The 17239-nt window shown below is 45.6% G+C and overlaps 1 protein-coding gene across 1 annotated transcript in view; it reads left to right on the top strand.

The window, feature by feature from the left end:
• Window positions 1–17239, top strand: part of LOC137632351 (uncharacterized) — a 187135-nt gene that overhangs the window by 109139 nt on the left and 60757 nt on the right. The window contains exon 10 of the mRNA XM_068364286.1: window positions 13944–14031. Coding sequence (XP_068220387.1) covers window positions 13944–14031 — 88 coding nt within the window. The remainder of the gene's footprint in view (window positions 1–13943; window positions 14032–17239) is intronic.

The following is a 17239-nucleotide window of genomic DNA, read 5'->3' on the forward strand; positions in this document are numbered from 1 at the left end:
TGCTTTTTTCTCATCAGTGGTTAAGCCTACTGATGACGCCTTTGCATTTACACCAGTGGATTGGTCCCTGGGGAGTTCGGCCCTCGGATCAGGAGAAAGTAGATCTACATCAATGTTTTTTTTTTCAGTCTTTGCTTTTGAGCTCCCCTGCAGAGGATGAAGAGACTTAAGGTGTGACTGGGAAATCTGTTGACGAGTTTCACTTAAGGAAGGCTTGGGCCTATTTAGGTCTTTCAGGTAAGCTGTCCATGACTGTTTTGAGGGAGATGGTACCCAAGGGTCCCTCTTCCTCGGTTCCCCCTGCGCAGGTTTGTGATCCATCTGTGGCGCCAGGTATGAAGGAAGTTGTGGTATCCCCAATGTCAGGGAACCTAAGGTCTGGTAAGTTTGGTTTGGTTGTCTCCGGCCCGGTGGGCAAGGTGCTCAAGTCTGAGACAGTGACAAAGAAAGTTAAGGGTAAGTCTAGTACAGTACTGTACGTCTAAGGCTAAGATTGTGACCCCTATCCCTGACCCAGTGCCAATGCTTCCCACCCTTCCCCGCTGATATTGTGCTCCAGTGCTATGGCTCCTACCGGAGCAACCTGTGCATTTTCTCCACCTGGGGGAGCGTCGTCGTTGATGGTCGCTCCGACCTCGACCGCTCTGCTTGAAGAGCCAGGAGTGAGACCTAGGAAGAGGAAGAGGTATGCATGCGATTCCTCTGCCTCCTCCTCCTCCTGTTCTTTGGCCTCCAATTCCAATTTTGACTCTTCCTCTCAAGAGAGGGAGATTAAGTAGGGGTCGAAGAATTCCAGTAAGGCCAGCTTTAGTCGCGGGGGCAGGGTTCCATGTGATACCACCTTTCGTTCGGGAAAGGTGTACATTACCTTTGTGCCATGGGACCAATGTACCACGTGATCGTGGCCACAGACTCTTGCCATGGCCCCCCATGCCTGGTCCAGGTGGCCGAAACTGGGACTTTGTGTTCTGGCCCTGTGGCACAGCCCAAGTCCCGGCCATCCCAGTTATGCCGTCTACCCTGGTAGCTGTGGTTGGCTGGGTAGTCCCGGTTACCTTGGTAGTCGAGCCCAGCCTGGTACACGCGTTTGCTCTGGCTACTCTTGTAGTCAGTCGGAACAGATGTATGTGTGGCACACATTCTATTTTGAGGATGATGCAAGAGCTGTTGTGACCCCCATCTCCCTCCAACTTAGACATTGGAATGTGACTCCTCCCTCTTTCACAGACTTGCTCTTGGAAGAGAGGATGGTACCGATCAGAGCTGTAGTAGAGGACATGTGTAGAACACCGGAGAGGGGTTCACTCTCTCGGCTAAAGTTCTAAGTTATTGGCGTGTAGGTCTTGAAAACTCACGTCTTTTATAATTAGATATATTGAAGAGTACAACTTGTATATCGGACGAGGTTTTAGCTGCAAACAAAAAAAAAACAGCTCGTCAATAAGAAAATACAGCAATGGTACAGGATTACATTAATTGCAATAGGGTTCATTATAATACATAAATACAAGTCAATAAAGAAAATACAGCAATGGTACAGGATTACATGAATTGCAATAGGGTTCATTACAATAAATAATAGACTTACATCTTTTCCCAACGCCAATTCTGTTTCAAGTTCAGTTCAAAGAACATTCACAGGTGGTACCGTTAATCTCCTGCGAGTGATTAGTTATCAAGCCAAATGTGTGATTGGTCCTTCACACACGGAGAGACACTCCTAAATCACTGCATCAGTCAACACAGAAAGCTGAGCACAGAGATGCTCGCACCACAGCGGACAGCCATGCACTGCCAAGGTCCGGGGCCGTGACGTCACTCTGTCTAGCGCGAGATGCCCCTCTGAGCCGACCAATCATGGAGCTAGACCATCGCTATGCCCATATAAGGTTATGTTTTCAGCACTTAGAGTTGGTCCTGGAGAACGTAAAGGAAAACTAAATTAATCCTCATGGTTAACAAAGAACACAAAAAAGAAATTCTTGGAAATACGTTATGGCGTATCTTACACTGCCCCCTATTTGGTCATGGGCTAAATATTTCCGTAGATACGGCATCACTTGGGTTGCTTCATTCAAATGACCTTGCTATATTTTCAACTCAAATAATAAAATTCAAAATTTACAAAATGCAGCGAGCAGCGCTCGGCGTACGCTCATAACACCTCATATACATCACTTTATATCATCGCCTTTATCATTTTCCAAGAGAAGGCACAGTTTCTGCACAGGCCTTCTGAACTCGCCGTTCTCAGTCTTGATCAAAGCTTGACGTACGCGACCGTCAGCGCTCCGAGTGACCTCCATGACTTTCCCTAGAGGCCAGCTGCCTCGGGGAAGCCGCTCGTCCAGCGTTAGAACGACGTCACCGACGTTGATGTCACGCTTTGAGACTGACCACTTCTGGCGCTCCTGAAGCAGGGGGAGATACTCCTGTATCCACCTGCGCCAGAATTCGTCAGCGAGGAACTGTGCCTGTCTCCATCGCCTCTTCACATACATGTCCTTCTTGCATGTGGATGTGAAGGGATCGGGTGACCCTTTCAAAGTTAGGATCATGTTAGGCGTGAGAGGGACAGGGCAGTTCGGGTCGTCGTTGATCTTCGTCAGAGGTCGGCTATTAACAACAGCCTCCACTTCGCAGAACAGAGTGCGAAGCGTTTCATCAGTCGTGACTTGTTGGAGACAGGCCGCTGTGAGGGCTCTTCGGACGGACCTGATCAGACGCTCCCACACTCCGCCAAAGTGTGAGGCATGTGGTGGATGAAAGTTCCACTCTATGCCTCGGATCGAGAGTGTGTCTCTGATTTCTCCTTCGTTGAAGCACTGGAGAGCTTCTCTTAGCTCTCGTTCCGTGGCCACAATGTTGGTCCCGTTGTCGGACCACATTCTCTTGATAGGCCCCCTGCGAGCGACGAAACGCCTGATGGCGTTGACGAAGGAGTCTTGTTCCATTGTATCGATCACTTCCAGGTGGACTGCTCGCGAGGTAAGGCATGTAAAGATAGCGCCCCAACGCTTCACTGTGGACCTTCCTTGCTTCACTAAGAACGGTCCGAAGCAGTCCGACCCAGTGTTAGTAAAGGGGGGTTCATCTGGACAAAGCCGGTCGGATGGCAGTTCAGCCATCACCTGAACTAAAGGACGACGACTTAGTCTGCGACAGACCAAGCATTCTCGAATGACAGTCTTGACGATCGCATTTCCGCGGACGATCCAGTAGTTTGTCCTCAACTGGGTCATCAGGTGGTTCTGGCCACAATGGCCGCAGGATTCGTGCGTGGCTCTCACCATAAGCTTGACCGCCGGAGAACTGCTGGGTAGGATGATCGGATGCTTGGCCGTATCTGCCAGTGTTGATTTCTGCAATCGACCACCAACGTGGAGCAATCCATCCTTGAGAAATGGTCTCAGCTTGATTAATTTACTAGACCTCTTCAGCGATCTTCCCTTCTTCGAGAGGGTGCTTAACTCTTCTTCATACTCTTGGCTTTGGGTCAGTCTCCAGATCAAATTCTCCGCGGTACGCAGCTCCGCACTCGAGAGTGAGTCGCCGCTGTATGGGCGAGCCTTCTGCATGTGGCGGATAAATCTTGTCATCCACGCGACGGTCCTGACAAACTTCAACCAGGAGGAGAATCTTGTCGCTATTGATTCAATGAACGTTGGTTCTTTCTTCGTTATATCGAAGACGAGAGAAGTCTTCACTTCGGCGTCTGGATCAAGCTCTCCTCTGACAACATCTTCGGGCATGGTTGGCCAGTGCGTTTCGTCCATCTTGAGGAAATCTGGTCCTGAAAACCACAAAGATGATTGGAGGAAGTCAGCGACGGAGAGGCCACGTGACGCAAGGTCTGCTGGGTTCGCAGTAGTATTGATGTATCTCCAAGCCATAATGTCGGATGTATCCCTAATGAGATTGACCCTATTGTCCACGAAGGTCTGATACCTCGCAGTCGGATTTCTGAGATATTTCAGTACTGACGTGCTATCAGTCCAGAAGACTGACGGGGCCAGTTTCAGATCGAGCTCAGTCTTCAGCTTTGAGTCCATCTGTGCAGCGATAGCAGCCGCCGTCAGCTCAAGACGAGGGATGGTGGTCCTTTTCAGAGGGGCGACTCTCGCCCGTCCTATGACAAGAGTGCAATGAATCTTTCCGTTGACACCAACTACACGCAAGTAAGAGACTACACCATAGCCTGTCTGACTTGCGTCTGCAAAGTGGTGCAGCTGAAGGGTGTCAACATCTCCGAAGTCTGGTGGTATGAAGGACCTTCGCAGTTGGAACTCTTCCAGTTGTGGCAACTGCGCAAGCCAGGTCTTCCATCGAACAAGTTCATCAGCAGACATCTCCTCATCCCACGAGAGCTTCCTTCGGCACATTTCTTGCAACAGGATCTTCGCGATCAAAGTGACGGGGGATAAGTAGCCCAAGGGGTCATAGATCGATGCAACAACAGAGAGCACACCACGTCGGTTGAAAGGCTTGTCTTTAAGGACGATTCTGAACGTGAACACGTCTATGCTCATATTCCAATGGATCCCCAGGGCTCGTTCAGTTGGCAGCTCATCTTTATTCAAGTCTAGGACAGCCACAGAGTCGTCTCGTTCTTCTCTGGGGATCGCAGCTAGAATTTGCTTGCTGCTGGAGGTCCATTGGTTAAGACGGAAACCTCCATCCCTGCACAGGTTGATCAGATCTCTTGTCAGTTTAATGCATTCTTCCTCATCATCCATCGCCTTGAGGAGGTTGTCGACGTAGAAGTTGCAACGTATAGAGTTAGAAGCTTCTTCGTTATACATGCTTCCAAAGTCCAGGGCCGTTTTGCGTAAGCAGAAGTTAACGACGCTCGGCGATGATCTTGCGCCAAAAACGTGGGACGTCATTCTGAAGACTTGCAGTTCTTTGCTGGTGACACCTTCTGGCCACCAGAGGTACCTCAGGCAGTCTCTGTCCTCTTCAGGTACCTTCACCTGATGGAACATCTCCTGCACGTCTGCTGTGATGGCATGTTGACCCTCTCTAAAACGCAGGAGAACACCCGTCAGGCTATTGGTGAGGTCGGGGCCTTGCATCAGATGTTCGTTGAGAGATGTTCCTCGGTGCCTTGCCTTCAGATCGAAGACCACTCGGTCTTTCTGTTTGACAGGATGCCTGACAGAGTGGTGCGGCATAAGCCATACGCGCCCGTCCTCCCTGTCTAGCTGACTTACAGGAACCCTTTCAGCGTAGCCCTTATCAGTATATTTCTCCATCTGAGCTACGTAGGATGTCTTGTAAGCTTCGTCGTTGTCTAGTCTTCTTTTCAAGCTTCGGGCTCGTCGAATTGCCATATTCATATTATCAGGTAGAGGAGTAGAGTCCTTGAATGGCAGCTTGGCCACGTACTTTCCATATCGATGCTGTGTCGTGTTATTCAAGGTGGCCAAGAATCTCTTATCCTCTAGGGAATCTTCCAATTTGGAGAGGGATTCCTTTTCGAAGAAATCTCTATTAAAATGACTCTGCAGTAACTCTGTCAAGTCTTGAGGGTCAAATTTTCGATGAACATGATGCACGGGTGAGACCTCCGATGCAGACCGGTCTCCAGTAGGACCGAAAGCCACCCAACCAAGCTTGGTTAGGTAGGCGGATGGCTCATTGGCAGTGCCGTGGCGTTGCTCCAGAATGACTCGATTCAGGGTCGTGTCTAACCTGATCACTAGCTCGACCTGTTCGTGGTCAGTTGGCAAGCTTTGCAGCTCTACGTCTGCCATGTGTGGCCATCTCTTCAGCCAGTCCGAAGGCATTATGTAGTCCGTCGACACATTAATTTTGTCAGTAACAAAGACTTCTTTTACTCGTTCTTCCTCCTCACCTCCGTTGATGTTACCAAGGGTGAGTTGGACCACTTCCTTGCAGTCGAACGTACCGGCCTCTGTCACCATGGTCTGGTTGCAAGGCCTTCCCGTTACACCTAGCCGATCTATTAGGCTCCTTGCGGCTAGCGTGGGTGCGGCTCCTCCATCTATGAAGCCGACCGTAGTGCACGTTCCGTTCACCATGACTGGGATAAGCTTCAACATTGTACGACCATCAGGTCGTCGGTCAGTGGACATGGCGTGTACGTGCCCCGTCGTTGCAGGAGTCCCAGCCTCTAGAGCGGTTTCGGTGTTAGTTCTATCAGGTGGTGCATTGCTAGTCGTCCCGGCCTCCGCTTTAGGTTTGTCAGATGTCTTGTACACAGTTGCTCTCTTGGAGTTTGTACTGTCCCTTGAAGGGGTTTTCTTCACATAGTGCAAGAGCGTGTGATGCGTCCCCAAGCCGCACTTGCCACACGAAGATTCTTCTTCACAGGCTTCGTGATTGTGCGCGACATTTAAGCATCTGAAGCAGAGTTTGGCATCCACCACAGCATTCCAGCGGTCATCCAAATTGAGGCTTTGGAATCGGTGGCACGACTGAATTCCGTGCTTATTTTTCTTGCAGTATACGCAATATATCCCATTGTCGGAAGGAGAGCTGTGGTGAACAGGCAAGCCTTTAGCTTTAATCGGCTTGCTCGTGTCCTCAGGTTTGCCCTTGGATGGACGACGGTCGCACTCGTAGTACTTCAATTCTTTAGCGACCAGTGCCTGTCTCTCCACAAAGGTGATCAGGGCTGGAAGCTTGTGTTCATGTTCCAGGTACTTAGAGACCCATCTTACCCGAAGAGGGTGAGGGAGCTTTTCCACTATCTTTCTCATAGTTTCTTGCAGCTCAATTCTAGTGTAATTTGCACCCAGTGCTGCCTTCACCTTCTTTAGGTAAGAAGCGTAGTTCATTAAACCTTCGCTATCACCTGCTGGGATTTCCTTCCATTCGAGAAGCTGACGAATAAAAGCTTCGGTAGCATCGACTTCTCTGCCGTAGAATTCACTCAGCTGCTTCCAAGCTTCATCGTACCCAATTGTCGGTGACAGGTGCAAGCAGTGCTCAACCAGGTTTCTCGGAGGCCCATCTAGGATATGATACAAGTGGTTCAGCCTGCGCTCGGGGTCCGAGGTATTGTTCTCAATGTGCCATTTGAAGGACATCTTGAACCAATTAAATTTGGTGAAGTCGCCTCCAAAGCGCTCAAGTTTAGTAGGTGGTAACAGCGTTGTCCGCGCCAACTCATTGCTGCTAGCAAGAGTGCATTCGAGTGCCTTAAGCACTTGAGAGTTGTTGGACAAGGGGTTAGTAACAGAGGGTTCAAATGTGGCATGTCGTGGTGCGAAAGGAGTTGAGGTGGGATCCAATGGCCGTGAGTGGACTTCCATGGGTGTAGAATGGCATTCTGGTCCTCTTGTATGTTCTACAGGGTCCAATGTCCGCATAGCACTTGGGTCATTCTCGTGGTGGTGGGCGACACTTAGCCTCCATTGATTGATCCTAGACTCATGTTCAGTCTCCATGACCTTTACACTGGAAACTCTCACGCTTCCGGCATGTGAAGACACTTCCGAACCACATTGCGACTCTCCTGCCTCCGATCTAATTTCGTATTCAAGTTGCTGTCTCTGAACCTCGAGCTCGGCCTCCAGCAATGCAGCGTCCGCTAGCCCTCTAGCGGCCCGATCCTCGGCATCTCTCTGAGCAGAGAGTTCATCAGCTTCAGCTTTCTTCTTGGCTGCACGTTCTTCCGCTTCTAAGCGTGCCTTCAGTTGAACCTTGGCTAAGTTAGCTTGCGCTTCTAACAGCTTTCGGCGGACCTCGCTTGTGTCGCTCTTGGATGACGTTCTTGATTTTAATGATCTCTCCGACATGATGACGATGTTCCCAGCTCGGCGTCAACGTCTGAGAAAGATTCACTTCTTGATAGTCAGGTTACAATCAGTCATCTGAGACCCACTTTGTGTAAAGATCTAAAACTGTAGAACACCGGAGAGGGGTTCACTCTCTCGGCTAAAGTTCTAAGTTATTGGCGTGTAGGTCTTGAAAACTCACGTCTTTTATAATTAGATATATTGAAGAGTACAACTTGTATATCGGACGAGGTTTTAGCTGCAAACAAAAAAAAAAACAGCTCGTCAATAAGAAAATACAGCAATGGTACAGGATTACATTAATTGCAATAGGGTTCATTATAATACATAAATACAAGTCAATAAAGAAAATACAGCAATGGTACAGGATTACATGAATTGCAATAGGGTTCATTACAATAAATAATAGACTTACATCTTTTCCCAACGCCAATTCTGTTTCAAGTTCAGTTCAAAGAACATTCACAGGTGGTACCGTTAATCTCCTGCGAGTGATTAGTTATCAAGCCAAATGTGTGATTGGTCCTTCACACACGGAGAGACACTCCTAAATCACTGCATTTGGCTTGATAACTAATCACTCGCAGGAGATTAACGGTACCACCTGTGAATGTTCTTTGAACTGAACTTGAAACAGAATTGGCGTTGGGAAAAGATGTAAGTCTATTATTTATTGTAATGAACCCTATTGCAATTCATGTAATCCTGTACCATTCTTGGAAATACGTTATGGCGTATCTTACAACATGCGTTTTCTAGAAGTTGGAGAATATGAGGCACTGGCCTTTCTGAGACTGTGGTTAACTCTCTGCCCCATCCTGTTGCGCTGAGGGCACGATATGCATGTCTGGGTCTTTGGATAGCAGGCTAAACCCCGCGGAGCCTGTCCGTCTTGAATTTGAGAGTTTCTTTAGGGGCTCTTTGCTCTCATTCGTCAGTGTAACAACCGGGGGGAGGCTTCTGTGATTCTGTCTTCGGGGAGGACTTCGGTCATTGATTGATATTTTTGTGCCCGTCAAGGATTGAATCCTCGTTGGCATTGCCATGGTCAGATCTAGTGGATCTAACTCTGGACGAAGTGGATGATCAGATCAGGCAGGTTGAACAAGTTCTTGCCTTCCCCACTCTTAGGCAATGAAGATTCTACACGTCAGAGAACGTCACATTCGCACCTTTGCAGGTTGATCCATCAGTTTATGCTGATGGGGGAGGCTCTCACTGAGTTGACAGCCATGGAGGCTTCATTCTTGCCCTCTCGCCATGCTGTGTCTTGGCTCCAAGAGTGATGGGTGTAGTGACATACTTCGCAAAGTCAATGGAGTTGTAAACCCCAAAGTCTTTTGAGAAATTCAAAAGCCTTGTGCTGTTTGGAGGAAAGGCCATCACTTTCCTGGCTCACCGGGCAGCTAACCTGTGGGCTAACTGGGTTTTGAATAGGTGAGATGCCGAGGTTTCTCATTTCTCAAAACAGGTTAACCCAAAAGTAACGTTGGTGTTACAGAACTCATTGATGCAGGGAGCCACATGTCTGCCTCCGAAGTGTCATGTCCAGGTAGTAGTGGATTCGTAGAGCACTGCTTCGTAGACTCCCTGATCCACTGGGCTGTTGTCCTCAAAGGCTCTGGCCCTTCGAAGGGAATAGTAGTCAAATATTCGGGTTTGGTTGGTCATGCGTATTCAGGATTGGAGAAATACCCTGCTCCTGTTCCAAGATCCTGTTCTGCTGTACCTCCAATCTCCTCTTGAAGAGAGCTTATGGTTGCACAGCCTTTTCAACCACTGCAACCCAAGAGGAGATGGTGAGAAGAGGGAAGGGAGAGAGAAACACTAAGACAATGTTTCCTCTCTTCCACTGGTGAGAGTAGGGGTTGTCTGCCTCTCCACTTGGCAATGTGGTAGAGAGTCATGTCGAGTCTTGAGTTATTAGTGTCGTTTAGGATGATTACTTGCTTCCTATTCTGGATCACCAGCTTCCTCTATCACCTGTTCCGTGTGAGTTCTAGTCGGATCTTCCAACATTCACGAAAGCTCTGTCCTTGCAGGCAGAAGTGGGGGCGATAATGGAGAAAAATGCACTTGAAGTTGTCCGAGATGGATCTCCAGGCTTCTACAGTTGCCTATTCCTAGTGGAGAAGGCAACGGGGACTGGAGACCAGTTACCAACGTCTCCACTGAACAGGTTTGTTTGTCAAACAAAGTTCAGGATGGAAACAGTAGTCTGTGCTGTCTTACATCAGAGAGGGAGACTTCATGCTTTCAGTAGATCTAAAGGATGCATACTTTCAAGTGCCTGTTCATCAGATCTCACAGGATCTCAATGGTACGGTGTACCAGTTCTGGACTCTGTAATTTGGAGTGTGTACGGCTTGTGTTCACCACGGTAGCCACTTGGGCCCCCTCCCGAGGGTTACATCTTCTGATGTATCTTGACGACCGATTGATCCTGGCCTTGTCAAAGTAGCAGTTGCTTCAGGATCTAGATAGACTTCTCGCACTTTACCATGAGCTGGGGATTGTGGTAAACTGGGAGAAATCAAGTCTCATAGCCCAGCAGAGGATGAAATACCTGGGACGTGCTGATAGATTCAGCAACTGCAAGAGTCTTTCCCATAGATAATCATATCAGCCAGCTGAAGGAGGTTGCGCGAATGTTCCTGTCTAAGACGGTTGTTTTAACTCGGCAATAGTAACGTCTTCTCAAACATCTATCCTTGTTGGAGAAGCTTGTTCCTCTCAGGTATCTCCACCAAAGATCCCTTCAATGGTGCCTGAAGGATCTGAATCACTGGGTAACTATCAGGGATCCCCTCTTTCCTCCCTGTGCCATTGTTACAGAAGGTCCAGTGCGATCTTACATAGTGGCTTGATGAGAACATCATCACCAGGGAAGTTCCACTCGACTTTTGGCCTCGTTTTCTGCATCTGTCCTTGGATGCATCAAAGGAGGGATGGGATGCACACCTCAACTATCAAGTCATATCAGGAGTGTGGTCCAAGGAAAAAAGGCATCTGTACATTAACATCTAAGAAATGCAAGCGACCTTCCTAGGTCTACAAGCATTCCAAGAATGTTTGAGTAGGCACTTGATAGTATTGATGAGTGACAGCTCAACTGAGTAGCCTACGTCAATAAGCAAGGAGGCATGGTTTCATGACCCCTCTGCAAGTTTATGAAGCAGGTGCATGTCTGGGTGTTTTTTCACATTGTAGAGTTGTCAGTGAGATACATTCCAGGCAAGAGGAATGTCCTAGTAGACACACTTTGCCATCATTGACAGGTTTTAGGTGTGGAGCGGTCTCTACATCTTGTGGCGGAAAAGCTTCTTACCCTTTGAGGCTCTCCGGAATCGACATGTCTGTGTCACGGCTGAACAGGAAACTTCCTGTCTTCTGCTCCTTAGCTCCAGACCCAGACCCATGGATAGTGTTTGAAGACACCTTCCAACACTTCTGGGATCACCTGGATGTCTACACTTTTCCCCTGTTCAGCCAGATTTTAATCAACTGTGTTGATTATCCCAGGAATCAGAATGACCCTGGTAGCTCCAGATGGCCAAATGCCAAGTGGTATCCCTATCTGGTTGCTCTTCTGGTCGAGGTCCCGAGAGAACTACCCTCATGACCCACTCTTCTTTTTTTCCCGCACAAGTCCGTTGAGTTACTTCTTTATTGGTGGAGATTATTCAGCATCTCTTCTGAGTAAAAGGTTTTTTACTAGGCACTGCACAAGAGATGACTGGATACCTTCAGAGATCCTCGACTAATTTCTACCAGACTGAGTGACCATCTTTTGCAGTTGTTATAAAAGAGGTATTTCTCCAGTCGGTGTGTCTCTAGTACAGATTATGAATTTCCGCATGTTCCTTCACCAGGAAAAGTGTCTCAGTTGTAGCCATCAAAGGCTACCGCTTTGTCTTTGGTGTAGTTTTTCAACTGAAAGACATAGATGTTTCAGCCTCCTGGGAGCTGTCATGAAGAGCTTTGAGCAGTCTTGTACATCCTGGGATCTCAGGCCCCCAAAATAGGATGTGACCTTAGTTCTCAAGGCTCTTAGGTGTACCCCGTTTGAGCCATTGATCAGGTCATCAGAGGGATTTGACAGTCAAGACTTTTCTGCTGGCCTTAGCCATCTGAAAAGAATGAGCGAGTTGCACGTTGTCTCTTACATAGTCGCCCACACTCATTGATGGAAGGAGGTTTTCTTTAGTTTTGTGCCGGAGTTTGTTGCCAAGACTCAGAATCTGACGATGCATGATCTCAGGTATGAGTCCTTCTCCAACCCCTCCGTATGGGAGGCGTTGGGTGGTAACGAAGACGAGATGTTCGTGTGTCCTGTTAGGTCTCTGCAGTGTTATCTGAAGAGGACCTGACACCTCAGATCTAAGTGTAGGAGATTCTTAGTTAGCACTGGTAGGTCTATGAATGATGTGTCAAGAAACACAATCTCTTTCTGGCTTCGTGAGACAATTCGGAGAACTTTTGCCTCAGCTGACAAGACAATGAAGGCATCAGCCAAGATCAAGGCCCACAAAGTTAGGGGTATTGCCCCATCTCTCTTATTCCTGAGGAATTTGTCGGTGGGCCAAGTATTAAAGGTGGGTGTCCGGCAGACCAACTTTATGGCTTTTTACGAGAGAGATTGTACCAAGTCCCATGACACTTTTATGCTTTGACTCGTATTGGCTGTTCAATCTGTTGTGTGGTAAGCCCAGCTCCATATAAGGACAGATTGCATCTTATGGTTATGTTATTGATATAAGTCATGAATGAATGTTTTATAACTGGCTCTTCTCCTTCATTCTTCTGCCTCTCACTAGGAGTCAGCAGTCACAGCATTACATACTGGTCAGACTAAATGCTTCTAAGTTACACTTCAGAGCTTCATTCTTTGAAACCCAAGAAGTATATCTCCCCATCTCCCATCACTCATATATTTTGAATTTAATTTGGCGGACATTTTTCACCCAGGTGAAAGGGTTCCTTTGATTTTGGTACAGTATATTATGTACACCTCAGGTCCTATCAGTTTTATCATCCCTATGATAAGGAGATAAATGTTAGTACCTTTGCTTCTCTGTCCTGAGACCAATCATTGAACATAGTGACTGAAATTAAAAAAAAGATCCTTCCAACCCTCTAATCAGCGAGTCTCTCTAATCAAATAAGAAGGTTTTGTATGTCTCTTATGAAAAAATGTAAAATTTTAAGAGTAATTTTTTTTTTTTCTTAGCCATACAAACCTGAGTCATTTAATATGATTTTCCTCCTCAAACCACCCCTCTGAGTCCTGAGGTGTAGTAGCAAAAATGAATAGAGGACCAACTATGAGCCCTGCACCCTCACCAGTTGCATAAATGCTCCTTATCCATTTCAATGACTGATTCCCGCCCGTGCTAAAGTAATTGGGCTAATTTTAGGGCTCGGGGTTAAATGGCTTGGAAAAATATAAATTACTTTTAAGATTTGATATATTAGAAGCCATGCTATTTAACAAACAATCCAGTATCAATTTGGTACCATATTTTTAGCTAAAACAGTAACCATTAAGGATGAAATGACAAAATTAATGGAAAATTTAGCTATAGAGAAAAGTTTTGTACTGTATGTTCAAGGGAATTGTGAGCAAAAGAAGAGCATAGATAGATAGAAAAAGGATTCCCATGGTAGCTAGTTTTCTCTCTCTCTCTCTCTCTCTCTCTCTCTCTCTCTCTCTCTCTCTCTCTCTCTCTCTCTCTCTCTCTCTCTCTCTCAAATTTCTACATTTGAATGTTACCGGCGTCAATGACCTCAGGTGTCTGGATGCCTGAAAACTTTAAATCAATCAATCAATCTACATTTGAATAAAATTTAGAGTACCGTATGCATTTTACCATAATTTTATTATTGTTAATATATTTACCGTGAGATAATCACAAAATAGTTTTGTACTGCATTATGATGATTAGGAGTCTCTCTCTCTCTCTCTCTCTCTCTCTCTCTCTCTCTCTCTCTCTCTCTCTCTCTCTCTCTCTCTCTCTCTCTCTCTCTCTCTTTTTTTTTTTTTTTGCTGTCATAAGCTAGTTAGCCCTAAGCTTACCCATTCTAAAGTTTAGAAAGATCCAAATATGGATCTTATTAGAATAGCATGGTTCTTTTAGGGTTTATTGTTCCTTACTAAAAAAAAAAATAATTTTCCAGATTCTGCACCCTTCATGGAAGCAGCAAAATTCCTAAGATCTAGTCATCTTACTGGACGTTTCATATCTAAACAAGCTGCTAGTAACATGTATGTTGCGTTGATCTGACTGATGCCTCTAAAATGCTGTTAGTTTAATTATCCACAATTATTATTTCTATTTTCTTTATTTTTAGTTATGCATGTAAGCTTAGCATTTTTTTTATCTTCAATTTGAAGCCATAATAAGGAATAGATTTTATGGAGGTTAGCAAGAAATAAGGTTTGCTTGCCACTTTTATTCCTTATTTCTTCGGTAATTTTTCTTTCTCAATTTTTGTATCAAGTTTATTTATTATCTATTAAGGACTTCTACATAACATAGCGACCACCCATCATTTGAAGTTGATTTTTGTTTGAGCATGCGCATGTAAAATGTCTTGAATTACCTTTAATGATATGTGGTTTAATTGTACAATATCATTTATTATAATATTAATATAATTCTGTTTGAGTACTTTTATAGGATAACAGTGAATTATTGATGGCCCCAGTGAATGCTTGCCTTTCCTGTTTTTTCATTTTGTCAGTTTTGAGAATGAGACTGTATCTTCTAAATTGTATAGGTTTCTTCTTCATCTTTACAGTTATTTATAAACTAAGGAGTTGTCTTGATGCATTTTTTACAACTAGTCTACCGAAAGCATTTTTTTTTTCACCAAACCCATATCTAAATCCTCTTTTCACCCTATCACACCATTTAATCCTTTGCCTCTCTTCTCATCTTTCCCCCCAGACAGGTTCCAATAAACCCTCTGCACTCCCTCTTCCTTACCAATCCTTACTAGATGCCTATACCATCTCAATCTGGATTCTTGACATGTCAGCAATATTTCACACACTTTGAACTTACAATTTATTTGCTTTTTGATCTCCCACTCAACAAGATCCTCAACATTAACCTCAACATCTTTGTTTTTGTTTGTTCCAACTTGTGTTCCTCATCCCTTAATATCCATATGTTCCTACATGAATACAAGTCATCATCCTTTAATAAGAGTGTTTTCAGTGCAGCTAGAGGCAGCTGTTAAAAGTTTTTACGAGGTATTAGTAGTTACTGCCAGGCAGCGGGGAAGCCCCACAGGCACACCGAGAAGCCACTTTGTTTTCAGCCGTTGGAGAGTACAGACGTATTCCCGGTGCCTTCAACTGGCTGTTTTAATCTTATGATTTTTCTTTTAGACAATTGTTGGCAGTTCGTTGTTTGTGAGGGAAATAAAGGAAGAAGGAAGGTTTTGCCTTTTTCAAGATATTCCACTGAATATTGGGTAAATACATTTTCTTGTTCCTGTTGTACAGCATTCCTGTTGCAGTTTATTTTGGGGATTGGCTTTCCTTGGACATTATTGCACCTTTGGAGGAAGTTGTTCCTGCTGCCGCCTAGTTGAATGGGATGGCTACTGCCCTTCTTTTTCTCTACAGTGTCTCTCTGTGTCTGTAACGGTGCTAGACAAGTATCTCGTGGCAGTGCTGTCTCTTCATAGAATTCTTGGGATCTCTTTCTTCGTTGGAATGTCTTAAACATCAAACTTTGGTGGAACTTTAGAAGCAGAACTGTGAGCCCTTTCACTGCTGCCTCACATTTATTTCCTCACAGACTGCTAATCTGAATGGAAGGGCCTCACTCCTCTTTCCCTTTTATGGATGAAAAATTCTTGAAAAATCTATCAATAATAGTTGCATATACATGACTCTTACTGTGTCTCTCCCAGTGGGATAGACCGTGCTGTCCCAGTGGTCCCTATGACTCCATGCACTGAAGATGAAGACTAAGACTACCCGAAGAGACGACAATACAACACAGAGGATAGGGTACACTGTTTCATCTTATACTGTACTGCTGTTGGAGATGAAAGGGTTTAATATTCTTTTAATCTTTATGGACAAAGTTATAAAAAATTGATCAATAGGAGTTGCATTCATATGACTCCTATTGTTTGTCTCAATGCAGTAGAGATAGTGTTATATGTGCATGCGAACGCCCTCCTCTGGTAGTGCACACATGCCCACAATTACTCCCGTGTACACGCATTCATCAGTTGTCATATGCACACTCATCTGCTGGCACGCACATCTTCATCTTCTGGCATGTGCACCCTCGTCTGCTGGTGAGTGCGCACTCACGAGTTCTCCTATGCGAGCTCTCTCTCTTACAGTAGGAAGGATAGAAGATCTCAATTAAAACCAGAAAAGTAAAGATGTCGTTATAAAATTTAAATAGCTTTCAGATGACTTGCTTCTGAAATAAGTCTAAAAATACTGCTATGCAATCCTACAAGTCCACCCAAGAAGCACTTTATTTTACTTGAGTTTTGTATATCACCCGTGTTATCTCTTATGTGCGTGCTCTTATGTGAATGCGCCTTAAACTGTTCTTGCATGCACTCAAGTACTCACTCCACCGTTAATGTGCTCTTATTTGTTTGCACACCATATTGTTAGTGCGCCATCACCCTTAGTTTTCAGTGGATAGCCATATGTGCATACAATCCACGTGTGCCGGGATTCCACATTCATCTGGAATGCATACTCTTGGTTCTCACGATTGTCTTGCATAAACATGGTGACATCAGCCATGAACATGAGGTAAGCAGCATTTGTGCCTCAGATTAACTTCACCCCACTTACTAGAAGATGTTACATACTGCTCTAAGAATGATACATACCAGGAGGAGAATGGTACGTATCAGATTCATACTCAATACAGAGTTGTTTTGGTAAGTAGCTTCCTTTAGTTTTCAGTCATGTAAGGGACTGACCACATACTCCTTCATCAGTAAGTGTGTTGCCACCCTCTTCCCTTTTCCTTCTTCAGAAAGTCTCAGAAATCCTCTAGACAAGCGGTATCTTTGAACCGAGCTAGAGATTCTTGTTTCCCTGTCGTGGTTGACCAGTATTAAAGCCAGTCAAAAGCTCTTCCTTTTCTGATTCTGACACATCTTACAAGAAGAACAAGATGAAGAAGTCCATTAAGGCCAGTAAATAGCAATCTTGATCACAATACCTCTCTTTTAGAGGAGGGGGATGGTTCCTGGTATAAAGGGCCAGGAACTAATCACTGGCTCTCATTACCTAGGTAGCCAAGCTGGCTATGGATGCACGCCCCCATACTGAGCTGAGCACTTTTCATTGAATACAGCCCTATGTTTAGCCGTGCACTTTTCATTGGCTATAGTACAGGGGGGGGGGGTGCGCCAGGCTACGGGTATGGTGCTGTACTGTGAGGCAGGGGCTGGCTTGACTACTATGGTACCCAGGC

Source organism: Palaemon carinicauda, chromosome 41, assembly GCF_036898095.1.
Source record: "Palaemon carinicauda isolate YSFRI2023 chromosome 41, ASM3689809v2, whole genome shotgun sequence".
NCBI classification, from domain to species: Eukaryota; Metazoa; Arthropoda; class Malacostraca; order Decapoda; family Palaemonidae; genus Palaemon; species Palaemon carinicauda.